Consider the following 18,567-nt stretch of genomic DNA (forward strand, 5'->3'; position numbering starts at 1 on the left):
GGTGGGCTCCGAGGCAGCTGTGGTCAGGGGAAGGCGGGCATTGTGGGTAAGTCAACGCGGGCCACTCTTCACAGGACTGTTTGAGGCTTTCCCGAGGCACTGTGGGAAGGGGTCGCACTTCCGGCTTTGCCGTCGGCGACCCAGCCCCTCCACCGCAGTGCCTGGTGGGGCGCCGGACCTGACCTTGCTGCCTAGCAGCGTCTACGGTGCAACGCACCTCAGCCCACGTCCTTTGACCCCGGCACCTTAGCCAATGAGATAACCGATGCAAACGTCATCGAGGTCGGCCCACTAGACATGCCGTAGCCAATCAGAGTGCGAGATGAGCCAAAGCTGCCCAATGGTCACGGCGTTTTCTGGGGCGGAGCTCCGTTCCTCCAGGAGGATGGTGGGGCAATGAGCAAGTGGGCGTTGCGAAGCAAGAGGTATCGACGAATAGAGAGCCAGTTTCAGACCCGCGGGGTCGTGAGCCAATGGGCATGGGCTTTGCCAGCCAATGGGAAAGGCGGAGAAGCGGCACTGACCGATTGACATTGAGAACCAATAGAAATGAGTGTTTCAGCGAGATGGGTGGTACTTCCTTCCAGAACTCCAATAAAAAGTCTCGCTTCGAGCGTGGTGGGAGGATTTTGGAGAAAAATGAACCAATAGGCTCCATGGGGCGGGGAAACAGCCGCGGCGGCGGCAGTGGGTTCGGTTGCGCGGAGCGCACGGGGTAGGAGCAGACCCCAGGCCGGGAACAGGCGCCGCCGCCGCCAGTGAGAACCGGGTCCGAGTTGGGTGGGAGGTGGCTGAGGTCGCATCCAGGAGTGTGTGTGACCCCTGACCTCTGCCCTCTGACCCTTCCCCTCGCAGATACCATGGGGAACGTGTTGGCCGCTAGCTCTCCGCCCGCAGGGCCACCGCCGCCTCCTACGCCGTCCCTCGTGGGGTTACCGCCGCCGCCGCCTTCGCCGCCCGGCTTTACGCTGCCGCCGCTCGGGGGTGGCCTGGGCACAGGGTCGAGCGCGAGCCGCGGCTCGGAACGGACTCCCGGGGCTGCGACCGGCGGCGCAGCTGGGGCCTCGGACGATGGGGGCTGCGGCTGCCTGCCCAACCCGGGCACGTTCGAGGAGTGCCACCGGAAATGCAAAGGTGAGGGGTGCCGTACCCAGCTTACCTGAGGGAAAGGGGAAGGACCCCGGAGGATTGGCGCGCATCGTTGCAGTCATTGAACAGAATGTTAGGAGTTGGGGATGGGATGGGACAGTGGGACCTTGGACTTGGAGCTCGGAACTGCGATCAGATGGCGAAGTCCCTGGGTAAGAATGCCACAGCAGGAGAGAGAGGTCTTGGACACTGCGAGCCCGGGACCAACCCCGTCAGACTCTTTAGTGTGTGTGATCAGAAAAGGAATTATGGCCCAAGGTCACAGTGTCAGCAAGGTGTTCCCCAATGTTCCTGTGAGGGGTGCAACCCAAGGGATCTGGATCCTGCCCTGGGATCATTTTGATCAAGAGAGGTACACTTTTATCTTTGATGCTAAAATACGTGTTAACTTATAAAATACTTGTAACAGTTCTGTGTGGTGAGGATCCGCATTGTATGGATGAGAAATTTGGCAAGAAAGTGAGTTTCCTAAATCCAGGTGATTGTACTGGGTTTTAGAAACAATTAGAGGGCCCAGCACCATTCACTAGGCAGTTTCCTCTAGTGGTGGGATGTTCTGTGAGACGTGGGTCTCCGCAGAGAACTGGGGCTGGGAGGAGAGCAGGGGAGGGTTTGGACTGTAACAGCATCTCTCTTCTACAGAACTGTTTCCAGTGCAGATGGAAGGTGTCAAACTTACAGTCAACAAAGGGTTGAGTAACCGCTTCCAGGTGAGTCTGTGGTGCCATGACCCTCCATGCATACAGCTCCCCTCGTGCTTCTAAAGGCCTGGGCTTTTGGTAGGTGACAAGTAGTTAGCACTAGTGGCTTGTGCTTCTTTAGATCTCAGCACTGGCAGGGGCTGAAGCAGGAAGATCCTATGTCCCAGGCCAGCCTTGAGATGCATAGCAAGACCCTGCATCAAAACATAAAAGGAAAATGAGCAATAAGAGTCTCACACATTCCAGGCTGGCTACTCTAGGGGAGTGGGAAGGTTTGGATTTAGGGACCCAGAATTCAGAGGTGCCTCTTACCCTGCAGCCTCAAGCTGGGGTGCAACGACAGGTGTGTAGCCCACTCTAGCTCCACTTTTCTCCCTAGGTGCCTCTTAATCTTACCTGGCCACGCCTGGTGTTTGTTTTGTTCATCTGCTGGGTTGGAACCCTAGGCATTGATGTTGCTGAGGATGGTTTGCCACCCAATGTTCACTCCTGTATCCCTAGTTTTTATTCCCGGCCCAGCCCCAAAACTCTTGTCTTTGGATAAGCCAGCTTTGCCAAGACCCCATACATAACTCACTCTCTTCCCCCAGGTGACCCACACAGTAGCCCTCGGCACAATTGGGGAGTCCAATTACCACTTTGGGGTTACGTATGTGGGGACGAAGCAGCTGAGTCCCACAGAGGTAAGGTTCCTTTGGTCATTCGCCATTGAATTTTTCTATTGAGGGAATAGGTGGACAAGTGACAGGCTCGGAGGTGGTGTTAGGACAGGTGATCCCCTCCTGCAGCAGCATCCCTAGCGTACTTGTTCTTTGTTTTGTCCTGGGCTGGGTGATCGAAGACTCGGGCAGATACATCAAGACCGAGTGACCAGGATGCTGGGAACCAGGTATAGGATCAGGAATGTCAGACTCTGCGCTTGAACGTCCTCTAGGGGGCGCTGGAGAGCCATGGAAAAATGTGGCAAGGGGAGGAAATGGGGTTAGATGATTCCTTCAGGTGTGTTGCTCCCGTTGCCCTAGCAGGGGGTGGATAGTGGGATGTGGAGTTTTGGGAGGGGTAGGAACTGGTCCTGAGTCTGCTTATGTTACCTGTTCTGGTTTTTTTTACTTTTGGAGACAAAGTCTCATGTCCCAGCTGGGCTTGAGCTGTAGCTGAGGATCTTTGTTTCCCCAAGTGCTGGGGTTTCAGGCATAAGTCATCAGGTGTGGGTTTTATCTGGTGCTGGGAATCAAACCCAGGGCATTCTAGGCAAGCATTCTTACCAACTGAATTACATCCTCGACACTTAATGTGTTCACTTTGCATGAAGTATGCACGTGTGCAGGTGCCTGTTCCAGTGTTTGCATTTGCAAGGGCCAAAACAGAACATCTGATCTGGAAGCTCACCATCTTGGCTGCAGTGGCTGACCAGCCAGCTCACAGGGACCCATTGTCTCTGCAGTGTTAGAGTGACGGGCATGAGCAGCCATACCTGGTGCTTATGCAAGTACTGGAGATTTGAACCGTGATTCTCATACTTGTGTGTAGGAGAGTTCTTACCTATCCTATCTAGTTTCTTACCTATCCAAGCCCTGAGTGGACTAGAACTCTTTATGTAAACCGTGCTAGTATCCAACTCAGATCTTTTTGCCCTTCTGCCTCTATCTCCCAGGTATTGGGATTCAAGATTTATGCCTCCATGCCTGATACTTTTTTTCTTTTGTAAATTTTCTCCACTATTCTACCTCCAGATCAGCAAGGTCTGGCCTCTGACAAGGAGTAAATGCTACCTGCAGCTGCTTTAGAGTAGCTAAGGGGACCTTGCTTGGCTGCCCATCTGTAGGAGGCTCCTAGTGTTGGGAGGCAGAAAAGCCGTGAAGTGCAGGATGACTTACGTTTATTTGTGTGGGGGGAGGCCTGTGGGGGCAGAGGACAGCTTTCCAGGAGTCATTTCTTTGCTTCTACCTTGTGTGTCCTGTGATTGAACTCATGTCCTCAGACTTGGTGACAAGCACCTTGACCTTCCTACTGAGCCATCTCATTGTCCCCTTAAGACGTGTTCTGAAGAGCAGAGGGGGGCAAATATGTAAGAGTCCAAACTGGACTGTGACATTACTTGGAGATTGGGAAGTCCCCTGGTGTGGGAAGCAAGTGGCCTGCAATAGTTGGAGAGGAAGTATGCCATCCTGGCAGAGAAGACATGGCAGCAGGAATGGAAGATCCCTGAGGAACTTGTGTTGTCAGTCAGGAAGCAGAGCCTACCTACAAAATATGAGTTCAAGCCCAGGCCTCTTAGCAAGACCTACTTGCTTAAACTAGTAAATAGACATACAAACCAAAGAGAACGTTGGTGGATCAGACCTGTAATCTAGCACTTAGGAGTTCAAAGTATCCTGTGTGACATAGCTAGTGTGCTGACTGGTGTGTGTCTGCTTGATGCAAGCTGCAGACATCTGGGAAGAGGGACTTCAGTTGGAAATGCCACCTCCAGATTGACTGCAGGGCGTGTTTGTGAGTGATGATGGATGTGAGGGTCCAGCTCACTGGGCAGTGCTACCCCTGGACTGGTGGCCCTGGGTGCTATGGGCAAGGCTAATAAGCCAGTGAGTAGCACCCGCAGGACCTCAGCTCCTGCCTCCATGTTCCTGCACTCAGATCCTGCTCCAACTTCCCTCAGTGATGCGCTGTGGTGTGGAACTAGAAGCCAAAGTCGATCTTTTCTCCCCCAGTCATCTTTTGGTGTTGGTGCTCATCTCAGCAACGTGAAACCCTATCCCAAAAAGAGAGTAACTGGGCAGTGGTGGCGCACACCCTTAATCCCAGCACTCGGGAGGCAGAGGCAGGAGGATCTCTGCATTTGTGACCAGCCTGCTTTACAGAGTTCCAGGACGGCCAGGGCAACACAGAGAATCCAGGACTTGAGAAACTTAAAAAAAAAAAAAAAAAAAAAAAAAACCCTGCAGCTAATCAGTACCCAGATTATCAGCCTGGCAGGATGAGCAGTGACAGAAACATTGGGCTCACAGTCCAGTAGTTCCAGCGGTGACTGTGTTGCTGAGGGGACCAAAATGGACACGGCCAAGCACTGAGGAGGCTTCCTGGAGGAGGGGCTGCCAATGTGGTACTTAGAGTCCAGGCTTCTTGCTTAGACTTAACTGCTGTGTTGCTTCTCTGACTCTACGCTGCCCTCTGCCCCACAGGCATTTCCCGTGCTGGTAGGGGATATGGACAACAGTGGCAGCCTCAATGCACAGGTCATCCATCAGCTGAGCCCAGGCCTCAGGTCCAAGATGGCCATCCAGGTGAGTTATGCATGGTTGTGTGTAGCCTGTCACACTCACAGGTGCTCCCTCATGCATGGTCCTCACACTGCCCCTCCCCCACAGACCCAGCAGTCAAAGTTCGTGAACTGGCAGGTGGATGGGGAGTACCGGGGTTCTGACTTCACGGCTGCTGTCACCCTAGGGAACCCAGATGTCTTGGTGGGTTCAGGTAAGAGGTGGGGGAGGGGCTCACGGGTGGTCCTGAAGCCTTGATCCGATTCCCCCTTCCCCACAAGGCACGTGTGACTTTGTCTCTTGCGGTCTCCCATGCTTCCCTCTGAGGGGTGGCAAAGTAGGAAGGAACGACTTGAGATGCTTGAGTGTCAGACAACCTTGTGATCCCAGCGCTTACAAGGCTAAGACAGGGCAGTCATGAATTTCTGGCAGCCTAAGCTATGAATCCCTGCCTCAAAAAAAAATAAAAATATAAAAATAAAAAGCCAAACAAACGGCCAGGTGTGGTCACACCTGTAATCCCAGGACTGGGGAGGATCAAAGATCAGGCTTGGAACTCTTTAGGGAGGGTACATGTTGTTCTTCTTCTTCTTCTTCTTTTTTTTTTTTTTTTTTAATAATTTGCTGTGTATGGTGTTTGCCTGCATGTGCTTCTGTTGCCCTGAGCTGGGATTAGACTTCAGCAAGCCGCTTTATGGCTGCTGGACATAGCATCTGGGTCCCTTGAAAGACACCTTTAAGGCCAGCCTGGGCTACATGGTGAGGTGGTCTTTGAAACAAAGAAACCAAAAATAAATGAATAATAAATGTGGGTTTGGTGATGCAAACCTATATTCAACCTGTACTCAGGCGCACAGCAGATTGGTGCTGGTGAAGGCCAGCCTGGAGTGTTGGCTCTGCTGCTGTGGTAGAAGCGCCATGGCTAATGTGACTTACTGAAGGACTGTTGGCCTTATTCAGGCTTACAGATCCAGAGAATTTGTCATGGCAGTACCTCAGCCAAGAGGCAAAAGGAGGAGGGGTGATCTCTTAAAAAAAAAAAGAGGGGGTGGTTTGCTGGATTTGGGGGATGGTAGGGTCTCTGGCTGGTACACAGATGCCGGCCTTCCAGTCATCCAACATATATATCTGCAGAGTGACTGTTTTTTTTTTCTTTCTTTTTTTTTTTTTTTTTCGTTCTTATTTGTTTTGTTTTGATGGTTTGGTTTGGGTTTTTTTTTTGTTTTGGTTTTTTTTGTTTTGTTTTTTAGAAGAAGGGAGATTTTTTTAAGATTTATTTATTTATTATGTACACAGTGTTCAGCCTTCATGTATGCCTGCAGGCCAGAAGAGGGCACCAGATCTCATTACAGATGGCTGAGAGCCACCATGTGGTTGCTGGGAATTGAACTCAGGACCTCCTGTAGAACAGTCAGTGCTCTTTACCTCTGAGCCATCCCTCCAGCCCTTGGTTTGGTTTTTTGAGACAGGGTTTCTCCGTGGCTTTGGAGTCTGTCCTGGAACTAGCTCTTGTAGACCTTAGACTCAGAGATCTGCTTGCCTCTGCCTCCCAAGTGCTGGGATTACGTCCGGCTACTGGTAGTCATTTAAGACGCTGTCAGCAGAGCTGTCCTAGTGGTACACAGATAGAGGTAGGCAGATCTTTACGGGTTTCAGGACAACCAGGGATACACGGAGAAACCCTGTCAAAACTAAAAGAAAAAGCTATCGGCTTTGAGCAGATCAGGGTGGAACCTGGTGGGGCCTTCCAGCCTGCCTTCCTGAGGCCTGCCCTTACCTTGCAGTTTGGGTGGTACTAGTCCCTTAGGACATTAGGTTCATTCATCCATTTGCTTAAAGAAGGTGATTTTGTTGATGAATTCTGCAGTGCCTGGCTTTATGGTCCTCGTTCATGCATTTGCAGTGCTAAAGATGGAAGCCAAGACTAGTCAGGTTCTCCACCTCTGTATCACATCCCTAAACCCTCACTCGGGGAGTCTAGGCAGGGGATCTACCTCTGGGCTGTGTCCACACTAAAAATTCATTCAAAGCTTTTGTGCTTTAAGCTTCAGGATGTGACTTTGGCTAGACTGTCCTTGGGTGTGCCATGTTTAGCCGTTGACGACACACCCTCCGAGTTGTGACCATCAGAAGTATCTTAATACATTGCGGAACCAGGACTATACTCAAAACTTCTGTCTTTACGGGGCTCCTACGGTGGGGACCAGTGCAGACAAGCTTGGGAGGAATAGCAGGGCCTCCTAGGCAGCCTGGGATAGAGAGGTCAAGAATCAGGACTACAAAGACTGGAGTCGAGCTTTTGGGTCATTGCACATATTAACACCATGGGCTCTGTTTATCAGCTGCACTACAGAAAATAAAGAGGGTGGAGCCAGGCTGGATGGTAGAGCACCTGCCTGATGACCCGAGTGCTTGCCGAGCATGTACAGAGCCCTGCATTGGGTCCTCAGCAATCACACTGACCAAAGTTGGGCACTCCAAATCCCAGGACTCTTCCCAAGTCCATAGAGAGGCTTTGTCTCAGCCTCTTGAGCTTGGTTCTCACCTGTAATCCTAACGCTTGGGAGGAGGGGGCAGGAGAATTCCCAAAAGTTCTAGGCCATCCGGAATTACATAGAGAATACAAGGTAGGGCCAACACAGTGGCTTAGCAGGGAAAGGCACTTGCTGCCATGCCTGACGTGCCGAGTTTGATCCCTGTGACAAACACGGAAGGAAACCAGCTCCATAAGTTGTCTTCTGACCTATGTACACTTGCACGAGCAATGTACACAGGCTTGCACAACTACTGATGAGGGTGGGGATGAAATCTTGAGTACAGTGCGGTGGCACATGCCTATAATCCAGCCACTTGGGAGATCAAGGCAGAAGGATTGCCACAAGTTTGAGGCTAGCAAGATCCTTTGTTGAAGCAGGGTCTCTGTGTAGACCAGGTTGGCCTCAAACTCTTCCTGCCTCTTCCTCTGTCACATTTGTTGGGACTCAGGTCGCACCTGGCATGAGACCCTTTTTGGTTTTTCCAAACAGGGTTTCTCTGACTTTTGGAGCCTGTCCTGGAACTAGCTCTTGTAGACCAGGCTGACCTCGAACTCACGGAGATCCACCTGCCTCTGCTTCCCAAGTGCTGGGATTAAAGCCCTGCTGCTCCACAACCGCCCACAAGACCCCATTTTTATGAGAGACACCGAACCGGTCAGCACTGACTGGTTTTCCAAAGGACCTAGGTTAAATTCCTAGGATCTAGATGCCAGTTCATAACCACCTGTAACTGATCCAGGCAATTTGATAACCTATTCTGGCCTCTGGGCACCAGGTGTGCATGTCACAGACAAACGTGTAGGCAAAACACCCATACACATCTTTAAAAAGTTAAAGCCAAATCTGGACTGTGGTGGTACCTCTGATCCGGTCATATATTAGGCTAAAGCTGGAGTTCTACGTATTCAAGGCATGCCTGGCCCACATGCTGAGACCCTGGCTGGAGGGAGAGCTATAAGCTCCTAAGAAGAAGAGGCTTCAAATTCAACCCCTAGGAAAGGGCTGAGGGGGACAGGTCAGCCAGGTGTCCCATGATGGTCTCAGTTGACACACTAAAGGAGATCAGATCTGGGGCACGCCTTGTAGATGTTTAGTCAGCTGGGTCAAGGGAAAGCTTCAGTGATAGGCTGTGTCACGCAAGCGTACAAAGCTCTGAAGCTTGGTCCAACCCATAGGGCACCACAGATTATTACGAGGGTCTCAGATCCTCCAAGGGCACTGGAGAGCTATGGCAGGTTCTTGGGGGAAAGCAGTTGGGTTGTGCCACAATGAGACCCCCTAGCCTCTATATATGCTATGGGGTCTCCTGGAGACAGAGGAGGCTGGGCATAGAGAAATGATTTGGGGGGGCAGTGGCGCTCCAAAGCTAAGGACTGTTAGAGACACACTTAGTGCTAGGTTAGTCCTTACTCTCAGTAGTCCCTACAGCTGTGGTGGAGGGATGTTCTGCCTTGAAGTTGCTGTCTGTAGGTGGCCACTCAGGACTTTGGCTCTGTTTCTTCTGGTTGGTTGGTTGGTTGGTTCATTAATGGTGGTCAGAGGTGTGCCCAGATTGGGTTGATCCTGTCCTGAAGCTGATGGTCCCCTGCTCACTGAGGAACACTCACACTAGCTCCTGAGTCCATCAGCCCATCTGTCCTAGCCATGGTCACACTTCTCGGAACACACCAAGGCCCTGGTTAAAACTCTGGGCTCCACCTCCCACGTCTGGGGGGAGGGCCTCAATCCCTGCACAGGCTGGACCTCATGTAGTCCTGCCTCTGTTCTGCCAGATGGTCCTCCGCAAAGGCCCTCTTTTTGAGATGTGTCACTGTGTATCTCTGGCTGGCCTGGAACAGTCTCCCAAGTACTGGGGCTAAAGGTGTACTTGCTCTCCGTTCTATGGGAGTACACCCCTCTTTGCTGGCTTAGGGAAGCTCCTCAGAAAGGCAGGAGCTGTCCTGAGGGTTAATAGGAGGAGCCCCTATGGCGAGGTAAATCCAGGCCTGCGGGGCCCTGGAGTCTGAGCGCCTTCTCCTCCTGCAGGAATCCTCGTGGCCCACTATCTCCAGAGCATCACGCCGTGTCTGGCCCTGGGGGGAGAGCTCGTCTACCACCGGCGGCCTGGAGAAGAGGGCACTGTCATGTCTCTAGCTGGGAAATACACACGTGAGCCTGGGGCACACTTGTGGTCTGAGGGAGGAGGCTGTGGCCTGTACCTCGGAATGAGGGAAGAGTTCTAGGTCTGAACAATGAGGCTGTGGGTTTCCAGATGCCTTCATCCCCTTGATACCCAGCCCTCACCCAACTCTGCTCTCCTAGTGAACAACTGGTTGGCAACAGTAACACTGGGCCAGGCAGGCATGCACGCAACTTATTACCACAAAGCCAGTGACCAGGTGAGCTGGAGGGGGTGCTTCCTAGTTTGGCTGGTGCTGTTGGTGTGCCCAGGAGCCCCATTGGACAGCTCACGTGTGCCGGGCCCTCCCTCCCCAGCTTCAGGTGGGCGTGGAGTTCGAGGCCAGCACCAGGATGCAAGACACTAGTGCTTCCTTCGGGTACCAGCTGGACTTGCCCAAGGCCAACTTCCTCTTCAAAGGTAAGGAAGGCCTCAGTTTCCCTCCTGGAAAACAAACAGGGGTGACTCAGCTGCCTGTGTGCTGGGGGCCTTTGTACACTTGTGAATTCCTCAGGGTGGTTATCAAAGGGGGGCACATCTTGTGAGTATTAGCCTATCTAGTAAGCTCTCCCCTTCTGTACTGAATGGCAACATAGGGTGCTTCTGGCCCTCCCTGCTCTCTCCCGCCTTACTGCTGTGATGAAACACCACGACCATAAACAAGGTGGGGAGGAAAGGTTGATTTTGGCTTACAAGTCTCCAGTCACACTTGTGTCACTGAGAAATCAGGGCAGGAACTGGTGCAGAAGGCCGCGGAGACTGTCTAGTGACTTTGCTCCTTATGGCCTCCTTGGCCTGCAGGACTACTAACCCCTGGGCATTCCCACCCACAGTGAGCTGGCAATTAAGAAAATGCCCTGCAGGCTTGCCTGCCACCCGGTCTTCTGAAGACATTTCAGTCAAGGTTCCCTCAAGTGGGAAACAGACCATTAAGAGTCTAGGTGGTGACAGTCAGGTCTAGACTGTCCTATTTTCAAACCTGGGTGATCTGAGTCTTAGTCAGTTAGTCTTAGTTCTCTTTGGAACCCTGATGCTGGGGTCTGCTTGTGACCCCCAACTCTACAGTCTCCTGCGATTAGGGGCCAATTGAGTTCAGCCCTGCTACCTACTGCGCCTGCGTGGGCTGGAACCAAGCGTCTCTGCTGCGGAGGCTGTCCAGGTTGAATGAATTCACAGAGCACGAGGTTGAGGTGGAACAGCTTCTTTATTGTTCTGCTGGGGCTAGCTTTTATACCATGGCACCAAATGTGGAGGGGGCTGCGAAGGGACTGTCACCTGACCCAAGCAGGGACTGTCACCTGACCCCAGCGGTGATCAAGGAATGATCACGTGCACTCAAACTTCCTTTCCCAACTCCAGGAGCAGAGGGAAGTTATTATGTTTTCTTTGCAGATAAGTACCTCAAATGGGGGCAGGGATATGTAACTCGGGGCTTGGGAAAGGAGCGGCCCAAGTAGCTGCTTGAGGCCCAAGTAGCTGCTTGACACGTGACAGGGCTGGTGTGACCACCCGCGGAGGTGATCAGGCACATCGACCCACCCATTCTCTACCCCTCTCTTGGTCCACAGGCTCTGTGAACAGTAACTGGATCGTGGGTGCCACGCTGGAAAAGAAGCTGCCGCCTCTTCCCCTGACGCTGTCCCTCTGCGCCTTCCTGAACCACCGCAAGAATAAGTTCCTGTGTGGCTTTGGCCTCACCATCGGCTGAGCCCTCTCGCCGTTCCTCTGCAGACTACCACTGGGCTGGCCGCCCTCCCCTCCTCTCCCTCCCTCCTGGGTTCTGGGCAGCGGGAAGGAGGGGATCCACCCCACGCCCGCCCTAGGATCCCCAGTGCCAGGGGATAATGTCCAGGGGGCCTGGGGTCCCAGAGGGAGTTCTGGAATCAGAAAGGCACTCAATACTGAGCGGCTGGACAGGCTCAGGGACGAAAGACATGACGTGATGTCCCTGTCCTCCCGAGGGCAGCAGAGGAGCGCCTGGCCGCCCGTCACTTTCCCCTCCACCCCTCGATAGAAATCATGTTTATAAGTTATGGAAGAACCGGGACATTTTACAGAAAAAAAATTTAAAAAACAAAAAATACACATGGAAAAAAAGATCTGAGAGGCCTCGATTTTCTCCATTTGCTGAGCACAGCTGCCAGCAGGGGGCGCCGAGGGTCACGGGTACACGGTAACAGGGTAGGGAAAGCCTGGCCCAGCGTCAGTCACCCTCGCATGGTGTGGACATCACAGGCCTGGCCTCACCAGGAGGGTGGCTCCAGGTCACTTGCCCCTGTGCGGCCTGACCCTGAGAGGTGGCAGAGGACTTTGTCTCTACAAATAGGGTGGGGGCAGGGAGATGGGGCTCCAGAGCCTCCCTGTTCCAAAAAGGGCTGAGGTGGTAGCTTGTGGTGACTTTCTCCCGGTAGGAAGGTCAGAGGTCTCGGAAACTTCAGGAAGAAACTAAGTTCCTGGAAGAAATTCAGCACAATACAGAAAGTAGCTCTCGGGAAGGAAGGGGCCTTTGGACCTTCCCAGACTGAAACAAAGGGAGTGTCCAGCTTTATTTTTTGCTGGTTGAAGATGTAACTGGGCCTCACGTGTCAGGCAGGTGCTGGGTCACCAAAGTGCTTTTCCATGGGGCTACATTCCAGCCCTTGCTCTGGTGGGGTGTAATACCAACTTCAAACTGGGTCCTACTTCTGTGGCTGGAGTCATGTGCTTCTCATGGCACCCTCCCTGCTGGAAGTGCTGGATTTTGTAATGCCAAGCAAGACTCAAACTGGCTCATGTCCCTGTAGACAACAACACCAAAACCCTTTCTGCTGCATGATCTAGGGATGTTAGCTGACCCTTAATAACCTACGGAAAACCTCACCACACCCACTCCTTACCAGTGTTCAATAAAGCCAAAGCTAACAGGCCTGGGCCTAGCCAGGCACCCTGTACCCTTCTTGGAATAAGGTGTTCTCTTCTTGCCATCCTGTAGAATCATGTGCCTGCCCAGTTAGTGCCAAACCTTACTGTGTGGCTGCTTCTCCTATGCCACCCTCTCTGGGCAATAGCTGGGAATAGGAAACTTTGGTGCGCCTGGCAGGCCTCTAGCAACCTTGGTCCTACCTGAGACGACCCCGGTGCAGCTGCTTTCTCACTTTTTGTTAGCATGGGACTTACCACCCTAACCCTAACCTTGCACTAACCCTAATCAATATGCAGGGGCACTCCTCAAGCCTCTCATGAATAAGCAAATCCTAACCTCCAACCCTAACCCCATCTGTATGTAATCCTAACAGTGAATCAACCCTGAGCTGCCTTAACCCTAACCCAACCCAAACCCTAATGACTACGTGAACTCCTCCTGCCTCTGCTTCCCAAGTGGCCAGGACTACAGGTGTCCGCCAGCACAGGTAACTGCTCTGATCTTAGGGCAAAGAAGCTGCTCAGAAAAGCCAGTAGCACACACGCAATCCCGGCTTGTGATTTTGAGGCCAGCCTGAGGGTCCTGTACTCTGGGAGGGTAGTTCCCTCTCCCAAGGTCACACATCTGGCAACTGGCAGGACTAAAGTCCTGGCGTCTGGGCTTCCAGGGCTTGCCTAGGTGTATTGCTTCAAACCCAGTGGAACTGGAGTTTTTGCAGCCCAGGGACATGGAGAGTTCACCTTTTTGTACCTGAGGAATGAACAAAGTGGGTGGGGGACTAAAATTTACCCCAGAAGCCTAGCCTCATAACAGACACAGGCATGGACCCCCGCAGCTCTCCCCACTTTCCACTTAAGCCTCCAATCCTCTTCCTTTAAAGTGCATCAGACCCCACAAGAAAGTCGGGAAGGAGTACTCTGGGCGCCAACATCCCACTATAGAGAAAGATGCCTGGTTTATTCGATGAAGTGTAAACTCACTTGTGTGGAGTGGGGGGGGGGGGTCACAAGGCCTCCAAACTCCACCTCTTTCCTCTGCCCTGCTGTGAAGGGGGGGAGCAACCCGCCTCGTGACAGGGGGCTGGCCCAGCCCGCCCTAGCCCTGAGGAGGGGGCGGGGCAGGGGGAGCCCTATAATTGGACGAGTCTGGGATCCAGAGCCCTGTTCAACCCCCAGAGGCTAAGGACTTGTTACTGAAGGAGCTGGTAAGACATGCTGGGCTGGGGACTCACCCAGGGGACCTTGGGAAGATGGGAACCTTGGGATCTCCAGGCATCTAGGAAACGGTTAAGAATTGGAAAAGCAGGAAGCTCGATAGAAGCACTTGGGGACAAACTAAGGACATGAGGTGACTAGCCTTTGCCCAAGTCAGGATAGATGGAGGACTGGAAGGGCCACCTCCTGGAGTATGGTGCGCAGCATCCCGCACAACCAGAAAGTGGGACCATCCTTCAGCGAAAGAGCCTGGAATGAGCCTTAGGCTGCGTTTATATAAACACTTACTGGTTTCCATCGCATTCCCTAAGTAACCCGGGCTGACCTCAAAATGACGATCCCCATGCCTCAGTGTCCCGAGTTTTTGGGGTTATGTGAGGGCACCACCTCGCAGGGCTAGAGGATTATTAAGTGCGCGGTAAATTAGCACCAAAACGGAAAGCAGGGCTTAGCCGGGAAGGCAGAATGAGGGATGTAAATTGGACTGCCCGCTGTGTCCCGGTGAAGTGGAATTTGAACCCTAGGAGAGGGAGCAGGAATTTTTGGCAGCGGATCTACCCCGGGGATGCAGATAGCTAACACCGGAGGGGGGAGTACTTAGACCCTTGGGAACTGCGGGAGCTCTCTTTGGGAAACGTTTGTGATTGGCTGAGCTCTCAGATCTGAGAAGGGAGGTAGGGTGGGGTTTTCTGGGTGGACGGAGTACCCCCTAGTTTTTCAAAGACAATTTCTGTCTTTCCCCAGACTGGTCACTCACAATCGGGAAGATGAAGGCTCTGTGGGCCGTGCTGGTGGTCACATTGCTGGCAGGTATGGGAAGAAGGGTTCACTCTTCCTCTGCTCCTCTCTTGACCCCTTTCTAGCCCTCGGTCTCTAACGCTGGACGCTGGCGGACTGGGACTGGAGCAGTTCTGAGGCCTCTCTGAGATTAAATATCCTGTAGTACAGCTGTGTGATTTCCTTGATTTCCCCTATCTGTAAAATAAGAGGATTGACTTGCGATATAGCTTAGGGGGTAAAGGTGCTGCTACCAAGCCTGAAGACCTATCATCTCCAGGACCAATATGGTGGAAGGAGAATCCCTCTAGCTGTCTTCTGACCTCCAAGAGACACACGAGCACGCGCACACACAAATAAAAAAGTTAAAATATGTAATACACACACACATATATATGTGTGTGTGTGTGTACCATATATATATATATGGTTGCTTTTAAAAGGGAGGTATATATTTTCTAATTCCACACCTGTCTGGTCTCTGCTCTGTACTTCTTCTGGGATAACAAGATAATGCATGCTTGTAGTAATGGAACAGACTCCACCCCCTTCGGACCCACTGTTGCTTCAAAGAAACACAAGGGCACTGTAGGTCCTGACCCAGCCTTGAACTTACTCTGCACAGGATGCCTGGCCGAGGGAGAGCCGGAGCTCGAGCCAGAGGTGACCGATCAGCTGGGATGGCAGACCAACCAACCCTGGGAGCAGGCCCTGGGCCGCTTCTGGGATTATCTGCGCTGGGTGCAGACACTGTCTGACCAGGTCCAGGAAGAGCTGCAGACTTCACAAGTCACGCAGGAACTGACGTGAGTGCCCAGCCCTGTACCTTCACCCTCTGCACCCACTGAACATCCTCCAGGCCCCGGGGTGTCTGACTCTCTGGACACCTACCCCCTTCTTGTTTCTTGTGTGTAACCCAGGCTGGTCTTGAACTCTCTATATTCCTGCCTTATTTAGCCTTTTAGCCTTCTGAGTGCTGAGATTTTTTTTTCTTTTTTCTTTTTTTCTTTTTTTTTTGGTTCTTTTCGAGACAGCGTTTCTCTGTGTAACAGCTCTGGCTGTCCCGGAACTCACTGGAACACTCAAAAGAACTCAAACTCACAGAGATCCAACTGCCTCTGCCTCCTGAGTGCTAGGATTAAAGATGTGCTCCACCCAGCGGTTTTTTTTTTTTTTTGTTTTTTTTTTTGGTTTAAAACAAGAGTCCCAATCTCTAACTCTTAGTTTAGTTTCTTGCCCACCTCATCCCTGTCTTTGGGGCCCTTCTATCTTGGTCCTCATCTTTCTTGTGTGTTTCCTCTGGGCCTGCAGGGTACTGATGGAGGACACCATGACGGAACTGAAGGCTTACAAAAAGGAGCTGGAGGAACAGATGGGCCCAATGGCGGAGGAGACACGAGCCAGGCTGGCCAAAGAGGTGCAGGCAGCACAGTCTCGGCTCGGTGCAGACATGGATGACCTACGCAACCGACTGGGGCTGTACCGCAACGAGGTGCAGACCATGCTGGGCCAGAGCACAGATGAGCTGAGGGCCCGCCTCACCACGCACCTGCGCAAGTTGCGCAAGCGCCTGATGCGGGATGCGGAGGATCTGCAAAAGCGCCTGGCGGTGTACAAGGCCGGGGCACGCGAGGGCGCGGAGCGTGGCGTGGGCGCCATCCGTGAGCGCCTGGGGCCACTGGTTGAGCAGGGTCGCCAGCGCACAGCCAATCTAGGCGCTGGGGCCGCCCAGCCCCTGCGCGAACGCGCCCAGGCTTTGGGTGCCCGCATCCGAGGGCGGCTGGAGGAGGTGGGCAACCAGGCGCGTGACCGCCTGGAAGAGGTGCGTGAGCAGATGGAGGAGGTGCGCGCTAAGGTGGAGGAGCAGGCCCAGCAGATGCGCCTGCAAGCCGAGATCTTCCAGGCCCGCCTCAAGGGCTGGTTTGAGCCGCTGGTGGAAGACATGCAGCGCCAGTGGGCAAACCTCGTGGAGAAGATACAGGCCTCCGTGGCTACCAACCCCATCCCCCCCTCCTCAGTGCCGCAGGAGACTCAATGAGTATCCCTCTCCTACCCACTGCGGCAATACCCACGGCCAGCAGGTGGCCCTGTCCCCAGTACCGCTTTGGCCCTCTGGTGGCCCTTACTTAATAAAGATTCTCCAAGCACCTGCTGGGTCTCTGGGAGTGAGTGATTCTACACAGTTTACAGCTCCAGTCTCAATTTATCTTCCCTCCCTCACGTTAGCCTTACTTTCCCTGACACTGTCACTGCCCTGCAGGGTAGGGGAGGCTATGTTCTTTTGTTTCACCTCTAGTTTGGTTTGTTCTGGTTCTGCAGCAAAAGATTATGCATTGAACCTAGCTACTTGAAGAGCTGATACTCTACCACTAGGCAACATAGCCCCTCAGAGGGGGAGATTCTAGACAGGGGCTCCACCACTGGGCCATACCTATAGCCCCTCACTGGGGGAGTCTAGGCAGGGGCTCTACCACTGAGTTACACCCATAGCCCTTCACTGGGGGATTCTAGGCAGGGGCTCTACCACTGGGCCACACCCAGAGTCCCTCACAGGGGGGCAGGGGAGGGATTCTAGGCAGGGGCTCCACCACTGAGCCACGCCCCAGCCCCTCATTGGGGGATTCTAGGCAGGGGCTCTACCACTGAGCCATACCCCAGACCCTTTACTGGGAAATTCTAGGCAGGAGCTCTATCTACTACTGGTCTATATTACAGCTCTTCTTTTTATTTTGAGATAGGATCTCAGCTGAGATTCCTTGACCTTCAGCCCAGGCAGGCCTTGAATATTTGAATCTTTGTCCTCAGCCTCTGCGGGGAACTAAGAAAACAGGTGTGCACCACCCTATCTCCGAGCTACTTTTCCCAACTTAAACATCTGCTCTCCAGTGCTGCTGGCTGTGTTTACTCCTCTGCTGGCCTCATCCTCCATCCCTCCTCCGTTGTTGTCTTATCTGATTCCTTCTCCTGGCTTTGTCTCCTCTCTGTTCCCTCTTAGGGCTTCCTTTTCTGGCTTCCTGTTTTCCTGAGCCTCTGTTATCTCCCCTCCTGCAGTTTCTTTTGCTCCGGGTCTTTGGTTGATCCATTCCCTTCTAACAGTGTGGCTCTTAGAGCCTCTGCCTTTCTTCTTTACTCTGAAGTTAGCTAGGTCTCTGCTTCCTCTGGGTCAGGCTTTGGGCATCCCCAAGCCCACCCTTTCTCCGCCACTTCTATTTGTCTTTCCCAGGAAGCCTTTGTGGATACAAAGACGTTTTCTCTCTGTCTGTTCTGATTGGGAGCTGGCACTTCGAGGGGTCAGGGTGGAAGCTGGAGAGCCCCTGGCTGGCTTTCCCTCCCACCCCCTCAGTTCTCAGGAGCATAGCAGGGCTCCCACCAACAGGGGCAGGCCAGGACTTGAGCTGTTTGTCTCTTGGGTCAGACCATGGTTTCAGTCCCCCACTGCCTCTGGCACACCCTGAGCCTGGAGCTCTTCCTGGCACCAAATTGAACATTATCTGGAGGTAGGCACCACTCCCACAGATGATTCACGGGACCCAGGGAGAAGAAGGGTCAGTGGGCTGAGTGGCAGGGCTCAGGACAGCCACACTTCATGCCTAGGGGCTAGGGACACACTCTCAGAGCTTCCAATATCCGGATGAGGGGAGACCATATCAGGCATGACTCCCACTGAAGACCTGAATTGTTTTGGTGTTATTTGAGCCAGGTTGGCTTTGAACGCTGAATCCACTTGCCTAAGCCCCAAATGCTGGAAAGGCTGGAATTACAGGTTTGTGCCACCAGATCTAGCTTAGAGCTCAATTTTGAGTTCTACAGAAAGATTTTGTTTCTGTTCATTTGAAACAAGGCCTCAATGTACCCAGAGCTGTCTCTGT

The 18,567-nt window shown here is 52.9% G+C and overlaps 2 protein-coding genes across 2 annotated transcripts; both read left to right on the forward strand.

Moving 5' to 3' along the window:
- Positions 1–648: 648 nt before the first annotated feature.
- On the forward strand, positions 649–11,904 carry Tomm40 (translocase of outer mitochondrial membrane 40). Its single transcript, XM_087908302.1, has 10 exons — positions 649–758; positions 856–1,134; positions 1,792–1,859; positions 2,441–2,533; positions 5,033–5,134; positions 5,219–5,324; positions 9,673–9,795; positions 9,949–10,025; positions 10,123–10,225; positions 11,374–11,904. The coding sequence occupies exons 2-10, from the start codon at positions 861–863 to the stop codon at positions 11,511–11,513; spliced, it is 1,086 nt and encodes a 361-aa protein (XP_087764428.1). The 5' UTR covers positions 649–758; positions 856–860; the 3' UTR covers positions 11,514–11,904.
- A 1,891-nt stretch (positions 11,905–13,795) lies between these two features.
- Apoe (apolipoprotein E) lies at positions 13,796–16,847 on the forward strand. The gene is made up of 4 exons (XM_048433315.3): positions 13,796–13,911; positions 14,666–14,731; positions 15,324–15,504; positions 16,010–16,847. The coding sequence occupies exons 2-4, from the start codon at positions 14,689–14,691 to the stop codon at positions 16,734–16,736; spliced, it is 951 nt and encodes a 316-aa protein (XP_048289272.1). The 5' UTR covers positions 13,796–13,911; positions 14,666–14,688; the 3' UTR covers positions 16,737–16,847.
- The last annotated feature ends 1,720 nt before the right edge of the window (positions 16,848–18,567 follow it).

This window comes from Myodes glareolus, chromosome 1 (assembly GCF_982192425.1).
Source record: "Myodes glareolus chromosome 1, mMyoGla1.1, whole genome shotgun sequence".
In the NCBI taxonomy this organism is placed as follows: Eukaryota; Metazoa; Chordata; class Mammalia; order Rodentia; family Cricetidae; genus Myodes; species Myodes glareolus.

What these genes read in the sequence shown, in the direction of transcription:
- Tomm40 (XM_087908302.1), top strand. Translation starts at nt 861, where the DNA reads ATGGGGAACGTGTTGGCCGCTAGCTCTCCGCCCGCAGGGCCACCGCCG. An exon ending in GGTTGAGTAACCGCTTCCAG is followed by an intron (nt 1,860 to 2,440) that starts GTGAGTCTGTGG and finishes CTCTTCCCCCAG; the next exon opens with GTGACCCACACAGTAGCCCT. An exon ending in ACCACAAAGCCAGTGACCAG is followed by an intron (nt 10,026 to 10,122) that starts GTGAGCTGGAGG and finishes CTCCCTCCCCAG; the next exon opens with CTTCAGGTGGGCGTGGAGTT.
- Apoe (XM_048433315.3), top strand. Translation starts at nt 14,689, where the DNA reads ATGAAGGCTCTGTGGGCCGTGCTGGTGGTCACATTGCTGGCAG. An exon ending in GGTGGTCACATTGCTGGCAG is followed by an intron (nt 14,732 to 15,323) that starts GTATGGGAAGAA and finishes TACTCTGCACAG; the next exon opens with GATGCCTGGCCGAGGGAGAG. An exon ending in CAAGTCACGCAGGAACTGAC is followed by an intron (nt 15,505 to 16,009) that starts GTGAGTGCCCAG and finishes CTGGGCCTGCAG; the next exon opens with GGTACTGATGGAGGACACCA.